This window comes from Dreissena polymorpha, chromosome 1 (assembly GCF_020536995.1).
Source record: "Dreissena polymorpha isolate Duluth1 chromosome 1, UMN_Dpol_1.0, whole genome shotgun sequence".
In the NCBI taxonomy this organism is placed as follows: Eukaryota; Metazoa; Mollusca; class Bivalvia; order Myida; family Dreissenidae; genus Dreissena; species Dreissena polymorpha.
This window is the reverse complement of record NC_068355.1, coordinates 137383850-137394280: the sequence shown is the minus strand read 5'-3', so window position 1 is coordinate 137394280 and position 10431 is coordinate 137383850. Positions and strand designations below refer to the sequence as shown.

Genomic DNA, 10431 nt, shown 5'->3' with positions numbered 1-10431 from the left:
AGAAAACTGGGCGTAATTCATGTGCGTAAAGTGTCGTCCCAGATTAGCCTGTGCAGTGCGCACAGGCTAATCAGGGACGACACTTTCCGCTTTAATGGTATATTTAGTTTCAAGGAAGTCCCTCCTTACCGAAAATCAAGTTTAGGCGGAAAGTGTCGTCCCTGATTAGCCTGTGCGGACTGCACAGGCTAATCTGGGACGACACTTTACGCACATGAATTAAGCCCAGTTTTCTCAGAACAAGACACATGCGGATTGCACTGTTTTCACAGAACGAGGCTCCGATGTTTAACTTGTAAACCTTTCACAGCAGCTTTTTAGTTTCGTTTATTTTATTTTATTCGACCTTGTTAATATCATGTTTGATAACAAAAAGATTACATGTACATTTTAAATGTTTCAGAAGTTAGCGATGATCCGGAAGAGATCTAATAAGTTGATGAAACAAAGATGCAAATAGTGTTCTCATTTATGTTATTTCACTAATTGAGCTTAAAATTATTTTCCTCCAACTTTTATAATCGTTTTCATTTAGGCTATATCTTCAATCTAGTTAAGATATAAAACGTCTTGTACATCGACACAAAGTGTCTACATAACATTTGAAACCTTTGCTGATAAAACTTGAATTTTTCATTTCGTTTTTTATGTTTTCATAACGTCTGTTCACCGTTCCATGCTTATTTCGTTATATATATTATATCTATATATTCCTTTGTAAGGTTGAACACGACTTCATTTAGATTTGTCCAGTCAATATAAAGATGTTTTGAATTCCATTTTGTTTGACAGGCTAGAATGTTACTGGCTGGAGTGTAACTGGTTTGGATTAATTTTTAATAGAAGTTTTAGTTTTCTTTTGGGCTGATTACAATTTCCTGTATGTATGTTGGCAATATAGGCCTTTTAGTATTATAAACACTCAACACACGCTGACATTGGGAGCTCCAACTTTTGAATTGCTCGAGATAATGATTTTAGAAAGTAGGTTTCAGACAAAAGATGAGCTTGGAATGACTTCAACTTTAATTAGCTTTAATTTAGCTCATAGATAGACACAGTATAAATATATGCTATCTTGCTTTCTTAATCAAATCGACGTAAACCCAATGCCGGCTGACTAGAAAACACCATTTACTTTTATTTCTGCCGTTGTTCATAATACCTGAACAATCGCTACCACTGAAAATATTAAGTTCACTTTTACACAACATTATGAAACGCAGATAAAGTGTCGAGATTTAAAACAAACAACTGTTGTTTATTTAACATTTGAATAGTCCATATCCCTGCTGCAATTAAAGTTCCGACAATTTTATTGTTGATACTTAAATGGTCATATCGCGATATTTCCATAACGTTTATTGTATTAAATATAAATATGACACTTCTGGCATTTTGTCAAAGATTTGAGGTCCTCTTAAACAGATATATGGCCCCTAACTTGGCCCCTTTAGCCCCTTTTGCAGATGTTCACACTAAGTGACGAATATTGCCCTGATTTTCAAGAACACATGAAACGTCGAACGTCAGTAATTTTAACTCAGATTTGTTTACTAAGACATAATTCGTTCGCACTTGCGCTCTGAAATTCATGATAACGCCGAAAACCGCATGCAGACCAGAAATTGTATCTATCAAAAGAAACAATGGATGCTTCAAATAGAAGAATATTTCAATCTGACCATACAGTAAACATCAAAGAAAATGATCATTATTATTTTTTGTTATTATTGTTATTATAGTAGTGGTAGTAGTAGCAGTAGTAGTAGTAGTTGTAGTAGTAGTAGTAGTAGTAGCAGTAGTAGTAGTGGTAGTAGTAGTAGTAGTAGTAGTAGTAGTAGTAGTAGTAGTAGTAGTAGTAGTAGTAGTAGTAGTAGTAGTTGTTGTAGTAGTAGTAGTAGTAGTAGTAGTAGTAGTAGTAGTAGTAGTAGTAGTAGTAGTAGTAGTAGTAGTAGTAGTAGTAGTAGTAGTAGTAGTAGTAGTAGCAGTAGTAATAGTAGTAGTAGTAGTAGTAGTAGTAGAAGTAGTAGTAGTAGTAGTAGTAGTAGTAGTAGTAGTAGTAGTAGTAGTAGTAGTAGTAGTAGTAGTAGTAGTAGTAGTAGTAGTAGTAGAAGAAGTAGTAGTAGTAGTAGTAGTAGTAGTAGTAGTAGTAGTAGTAGTAGTAGTAGTAGTAGTAGTAGTAGTAGTAGTAGTAGTAGTAGTAGTAGTAGTAGTAGTAGTAGTAGTAGTAGTAGTAGTAGGATGATGATGACAATGATGATGATGATGATGATGATGATGATGATGATGATGATGATGATGATGATGATGATGATGATGATGATGATGATGATGATGATGATGATGAGCTGGGCTCAAAATTGTGAGAGTGCAGATACATGTGCTTTTTCCCATCACCATTTTGGCAAGTGAATACCCAATTACTTTTCGTCAGCGATCAATTGAAAGTTTAAACACCAATAATTCATGGATTATATCAAAACAAGATAAGCACAAACAAATATGAAGTATTTATATTTGCCGGGCCTGTATCTCTTAATGATCCTTAATGGTCGTTGGCTACTTATTTTGGCCTGAACAGGCACTTAAACCGACCGTGGTGGTGGAAAACTGCAAGTCGTAAGCCACTTGAATAGCATGCCGTGACAGAATTACAAAGGCTTAATATATAATCATATCAGTTAATTCTTAACAATCTGACATTATTTCAGTCGCTTATCTTTAATAAGACAATATAACTGGATTTTATATACAAAACAAATAACTCCCAATTTTGATGACCCACTTCACTTGATGGCTCGTGAACCAATCAGCCTATATATTGTGTTTGCATGGCAGCTTCTAGTTTTATTGAAATGCTATGAATTTTGACTACTCAATCAAAATTTGTTGGCATTGTCCATATTGAATTTTTATTACTTATTTGCATAACGTCGATCACTTGTAAATAATTGTCATTTCGAACGAAACTCTTTTACTGGGTATCGGTGTTTAAGACGCATTAAACAAAGTTGCGATCGAAACAAGAAATTGAAGAACCATTGAAACAATAACGACTACAGGTGCGCTAAACGCGCATAATCTTGCAAGTGAAACTTCTACCCACCTGGGAACCCTTATCTAGAAATTGATAGACCCAATTTAAGCCATAATTGGCCATAAATTTAAAAATATTACGATTTACTTGCGGTTGTATTTATTGTCGATACTACTTGTTTTTTTCGGGGACGATGGGGAAATTTAATAGTTCGTTCAGTCAAATAAACTATTTTTAAATCATGCCATCGTTCATGTAATATCAATAAGTTGAAAAAAAAGACAAAGTTTTAGTGTAAAGATATTTATCTATAAATAAAAGGCAACATCGTTACGCACCATATGTAAGCCACATGATTGAATTGGTTAATTAATGGTTTACTAATCTTGGACGGCACTTTACACACTTGCATTAAACCCTGTTTTCCCAGAGCGCGACTCAATGATATGATATCATAATTCATGTGCGTAAAGTGTCGTCCCAGATTAGCCTATGCAGTACGCACAGGCTAATTAGGGAGGACACTTTTCGCCTAAATTGGATCTTTGCTAAGAAGAGACTTCATTTAAACGAAAAATTGTCATAAAAGCGGAAAGTGTCGTCCCTAATTAGCCTGTGCAGAATGCCCATACTACTCTGGGACGACACTTTACACACTTTCATTAAACCCTGTTTTCCAAGAGCGCGACTCAATTATATTGTCATTAATTGTTATGTAAAGTAACATAACAGAACTCATTGTTTATGATATCATACATATGAATTTGACAGGACGGAAATGCAAACAATTTGTGAAATGTCGCTTTTCTATATGCCTTATTTAACTGAATATGAGATCATTCCAGCGAAGTCAAACGGATTGCGCGGATAGTAAAAGTTTAACAGAATATTTTTTAGGTAGGTAGCACAATAACGTTTTTTTTAGTCTTTGTTTCATTTCATCGCACCTTGAGAACTACATTTCTAGTCCACTGGTACTCATACGATCATTAATTAATTTTGTGTTGTTCTGAGAAAGCTGGGCATAATGCATGTGCGTAAAGTGTCGTCCCAGATTAGCCTGTGCAGTCCGCACAGGCTAATCAGGGACGACACTTTCCGCCTAAACTTGATTTTCAGTAAGGAGGGACTTCCTTGAAACTAAAAATACCATAAAAGCGGAAAGTGTCGTCCCTGATTAGCCTGTGCGGACTGCACAAGCTAATCTGGGACGACACTTTACGCACATGCATTATGCCCAGTTTTATCAGAACAAGACACAATTGCATTGAAATTTAATTTGAGAGTGTTCCGTTTCATTGCAGTTGGATTTGATTTATTATGTTACGAGATTAAGTTTTTTAAGTTAACGTCTTATTTTTTTAATCTTCCCGAGAAAGGTTTCTTCGTCCTAAAGCCGGATCTATTATACAAGGAGTGTAAGTTACACAGCACTTGTGTTGGTCCTTTCCCTAAACACGCATTTCAATGTGTTCATTTTAAAGATTCTATATCCAGTTGAAATAAATGCTAACACGCACATATTTCCTCGCATAGGAAAACGTCATTTCTTCCGTACGTATCGAATTCATTCCTTGCACAGATTTTGATAAATTATGCTGAATTATCTGCAGTGGTAAGGTGTAAAAGAGCATATCATTATTATGTTACGTCTATGGTGTGCCATCGGGGCAAATAAGCGCCGATGGAGACCATAGGCGTCAGGTTTGATGTTTAATTGCTTGCTTCTATAAATGTTATTTGTATTTTTGTTAGCACGTTCTTGGTGGATTTCATATTACACATAAAATGATTTAAAAAGAATAGTAACAACAACAACATAACACGAGAAATAATGATAAAGCATATTATTATTTTTTTTATAATAGTAAAAACAATCATCATAATTATAAGTATAATAATAATAATTATTATTATCATTATTATTATTATTAGTATTATTATTATTATTATTATTATTTATTATTATAATAATAATAATTATTATTATTATTATTATTATTATCATTATTATTATTATTATTATTATTATTATTATTATTATTGTTGTTGTTATTATTATTATTATTATTATTATTATTATTATTATTATTATTATTATTATTATTATCATTTGTTGTTTTTGTAATTTGTAATTGTTGTAGTTGTTCTAAACTGGGAAAAAATTGAAGGATTGCTAATTCATTAAATATTGCCTTAACAATTACTAAAAGTGCCTACATGTTTGACGGTAGTTGAAACAAAGCGACTTTCATTTGGCACTTCAATGTTAACACCCATTGGCCATTTGAAGTACTACCCATCCGCGCCCGCTCGGCCAATATATTTCACGTGGCTTATCAATTTTCGCATAATTGACGGGTATTGCCCACTTGTTAGAGCCCAAATCAAACATGAAAGCGTAAAATCGAGCCTATTAAATTGATACCGTTCAATTGTTAAATCTTTGACATCACGAATTCGTTTGAAAATTGCACCCCATCAGAATATTGCTGACTTTAGCATGGTACCGTGAAATCATTAGTTCATTGCGTTCCGTGGACGGTTCATCATGTTCGTGTCTTCATTGATTCTTGTTATATTATATTGAATAAATTCAAAATAAAAAAGCTAAAGCAATTAGAGTATTTACTAACAATTGGTTGATGGGGGTCGATAGAAGTATGTTTTCTAAGAAAATCTCATTTCAAATGTTTAATGATAACTAAAATATATAAATTTTATTTATAATTATTGGTACAAAAAATACCATAGTTTTTCGAAATGGAAGACGAAACTGTTGCGATGGATCTTAGTGGAGCGGCGAACGTCAAACGAAAGGAAGTTGATGTCAAAAACAGCTTTAATGTCACAAAAGTGTCTCCAAAAGGCTGCAATAAATATTCAATAGACATGATTCTTGGTCGCATCATGAACGAGACAAACAAGAAGTGTACGGCTTCCACAACAAGCCTGTCGGAGGAACGCTTAGGAACCACTTCCGTTCGCGCTATTGCGGATACTCAAGTCGGCAATAAGACGGGATTCGTCGAGGAAAACAATAATTTTCGACGAGAAATAGAACTAGACGAAGAAATCAGCCGTTCTCCGGTTTCCAGTCACGGTATGTTTAATAAAGCACTTGAATACCACTTGAGACGTATGAATCGCTTCTGCTAAAACGGGGTCTAATGCATGTGCGTAAAGTATGGTAATAGATTAGCCAGTACAATCCGCACCGGCCAATCAGGAAAAATACTTTCCGCCAATACTAGATTTCGTTAATAAAAGACTTCTCTTATACTTCATTACCATTAAAACGGAAAACGTCGTCCATGTTTAGCCTTGTGCACTTCACAGGCTAATCGGGCACGACACTTTCCGCTGTTATGATATTTTTCTTTTTTATTAAAAGAAACTCTCCTCTTAGCAAAAATCTAATTAAGGCGGACTGAACAGTCTAATCTGGGGCGACACTATACGCACACGAATTAAACTATTTCCAGCGAAGCTCATACTTGACATATTTCACATTTTCAGTCTTCTTTTTCTTATTTGTTTATTTTATTTCTTCTTCTTGTCTTCTTCTTTATTTTCTTATTAATTTGAACATATTCTTTGTATTATAAGTTAGTTCCTGTAACATTCAGCGAATTCAAGTTTTCGAAAACACAACAATCAACACATGTCCGATTACTTAAATGCAAATTTGCCTACGTCTAACATATTACAGTATGTATAATGTCTAATAAAATGGTTGCCGTCCCGAAAGTGCCTATGTCGACGATACATTATAGTTCAGCTATACTCTTTACATATAATGTGATACTTGTATTAGATGATCTAAAATGGCTTTCAAAACACATTTAAATTACTTGAAGAAATAAAATATATAACAAACTCTGTGACGTTAATAACTTGAAGAAATAAAATACATATCAAACTAAAAAAAACAACTATTATGTTCTATTATGCGTATCTGGATTTCAGAATTTTGTAAGAAGTTGTCCCTGGACGCATTTTAGATGACATTTTAATTTTTAATAAAAAATTTGAGCCCCGCTCTGTTAAAAGGGGGTTTAATGCATGTGCGCACAGGCTAATCAGGGAAGACACTTTCCGCTGTTATGTTATTTTCGTTTAAAGAAAGTTCCATCTTAACAAAAATCTAGTTAAGGCGAAAAGTCTTCCTGATTAGCCTGTGTGGACTTCACTGGCTAGTCTGGGACGAAACTATACGCACATTCATTAAACCCCCTTTTCACAGATCAAGTCTCATATTGAATTGTGTACATCTGTGAAGTAAATAATATTTCATTAAGATGAATCATTTCTATTTTCATTTTAACGGATCATTTACCCTTTACCACTCAGTGACGCACATTAACACATTTGAAGTCACTTAGAAAATCAAATTTAATTATAAACCTCTCTTACTAGATTCATGTTTTAAAGGCTTCATTGCCGACACTAAGATACTAATGAGCAGCAAACAGCATAATACCTTAACCGACTGCGAGTTACTCGCTGGCTGTTCTGGTTTTATGCTATTTGCACATAGCCATTTTCACTTTGCTTCTGAGTGGGACAAGTTAAGGAGAATTGTGTTTCCATACTTTACTAATATAACTCATGCATAAATGGCACTGAAAATAACAACAACAGAAAACATAATATAAACCTTGTTGCGCCGAATGCGCATGCGGTCTTACAATGGGTTCTGAACTTCATATCATAAAAAAACTTACCAAATATCGTTCAATTTGTGTAGTTTCGATGTTAAAATCATAAATAAATAAAAATTTATATTTTTTACTTATTTTTTTTTCTACACTTTCCGTATACGAATACTTCCGAGTTATGTGTATGGCTGAATCAAATAAGAATATAGTTTCGAGAGATTTTTCTTGTTTAAATATTAAGTACATAAGACATTTCATTATATATAAACAAATTTAGTTTAAATGTATTCATTGCATATTACCCGCAATAGTTTTACAAATACACTGTAATTGTGTCTAGAACATCAGTGTCAAGTTCAAAGTGCAATATTGACGATTGTCCGGGTATTTATTGTGTCGTTTCTGGGTTATAAGGAAGGAAATAAATTAAAAATGAGTTTCGTCAATTTATTTCAGATTTTCTGAATCTTGCCTACAAACCCCAATCCTAGTTTTTTTTTAGAAATAAAAACTCATTTGCTTCATTATTTGTGTGTTGTTGTTTTTATAATATAGAACTCCATCAAACTTTAATCAATATTTACATTAACATTTACCAACATGTGAATTAAATTTCAAGAATTTAACTAGTGTAATCTTCACGGAAGCCACTTTATAGGAAAATAATGAAAACACAAACTTATATATTTTCCTTATTTATTACTTTGTTGGTCATGTAACTTCACTTAGAAACAAACGCATATTTTTATATTTTACGCATGAAAATGTCCCTAATATAGTTATGGAGTGAGACGTGCAACTTCTTTCCATGAACATTCGTTTGCTTGTCAGCGTTCGATAATAAATGTTCGTTATCTATGAAAGCAAAATAATTCTTTGGCGACGAAATAATAGTCTAAATCCCGGTAAAATTTCATATTAATCTATCTCGTTAATTAAAATGTTACTTCTACTCTCAGTTTGATAAATGGTTAGTGGTCAGAATGTAAATATGGGTCGAATAACGGACTGAAGTTCGCAGATTGAGGTAAACTAAAATTATTCTCATCTCGGTGTATGATAATTTGATCCACGCCCTAAGAACACTGGGCAAAATGCACGTGCGTAAAGTGTCGTCCCATATTATCATGTGCAGTCCGCAAGGAATGACCCTTCTCGCCTTCACAGATTTTTTTTGAGAAGGGAATTCCTTGAAACGAAATTTGAATTTTAGCGGAAAGTGTCGTCAAACCGTGCGGATTGCACATGTTAAGCCGTGACTACATTTTACCCGCATACATTAAGCCCACAGTTCTGAGAAAGCGGCTCATAGAATTTCGATTGTCGGACAAAAATATTGAATTTCTATGTTCAGCATACCATGCATATTTGAAAAGTACCATACTTACATGACGCTCCTGGATTTTTGATGACAAACATTATTTTAAAAAATCCGTGTAAATCAATCAGTAAATCAACGCAAAAACTAAAGAATTACGGCACAATATGTTTTATACTTATTGCTTCAGTTGCAAATAAATGTGCTAGATCATATTCTGTTTTGAATAATGTTCTAATTATCATGTAGACCATTCAGCAACATCTCTTAAAGTTTCTTTGTCGTGGTGAATGCAAACATTTGACTACGCAAAAATTATCCATATTTTAAGTATCGATTCGTGTAACAAAATATGTAAATTGAACTTTTTATTACACTTAATCTCATAATAATAAGCAACATATTTCGAAACAATCAGCCATGTTTTGGTCACTTATATCACTATTATTTTATTTTATTGCTTTCTTTGGGAAAATGTGACAAATCGTCAGTTTAGAACTGCAACGATTTGTGTGTGTTTTGTATTGTTTATTTTGTGTAAAGGTGAACTTTGTAGATATGATGAAAAGAAATGTAATGCATGAAAACAAAATGATTGTGTGCGTGTCCGGGGGTGTATTTCGATATTTATGAGGTCCAACAGCGTAATTAACCTTTAGACTCATCGGAAATTGGCATGATTTGCCAGCAAGGTTTTTGTTTTTATTTGTGAACGTTAGCTCAAAAATAATGCAGACACAATTTTGCAAATCAGTATGGGCTTAGCTACGCTAGGAACCGTAATCCGTGACTGCCTGTGTGGATAACTGCAGTAAAATTAAGCAGAGGAATGCTTAAAGCGTCTGCTCTAACCACCGCATCTGCCTGTTCTCACTGGTACAGTGTGTATATAACAGCTTGTAAGACAACGTTGGCCAGTCTAGTGTTTATCATTGAAATCTGTACATGACAAATACGATTAGCCTGTGAACACTGATTAGCTGTATCAATGTTTTGATATCAACAAAACATCTCGACCTGTGTTTTAAGACACACTCTTTATAAATTTGAATAGGTTGTGGTCATTTCAAACTTGCGATTGAAAAAACTATAACTTAATTTTGAAAACTGATTTGCGTCTAAGATTATACAAAAGCGAACAAATTCAGTGCCTTCAGCGCTTTGGTTTTACTGTTGTTTAGGCTGTGTTGGTGTTGCTAAGCCTATGAACATTCATTATTGTAATCTGGGGTATTGTCTGCTTGGGATGGGTGGGTCTGATAATCGCCTAAATTAGAAGCGCTTGACTCAACCATGGATGAAACCCATGTCGCCTAGACGAGGAGCGGCAGTACCAGCCATGGATCGAAACCATGTCGCCTATGCGAGAAGCGCCAGTACCGGCAAAAGATCAAAATCATGTCGCCTAGACG

At 34.0% G+C, this 10431-nt stretch overlaps 1 protein-coding gene across 2 annotated transcripts in view; it reads left to right on the top strand.

Moving 5' to 3' along the window:
- The first annotated feature begins 5517 nt into the window (after positions 1-5517).
- The window catches only part of LOC127851573 (dorsal root ganglia homeobox protein-like), a 13213-nt gene continuing 8299 nt past the window's right edge, over positions 5518-10431 (top strand). Inside the window, exon 1 of one of the 2 annotated variants that reach the window (XM_052385419.1) lies at positions 5518-6143. In XM_052385419.1, coding sequence (XP_052241379.1) covers positions 5804-6143 — 340 coding nt within the window. In that variant the 5' untranslated portion in view covers positions 5518-5803. The remainder of the gene's footprint in view (positions 6144-10431) is intronic. The other variant, XM_052385413.1, reaches the window with a different exon arrangement.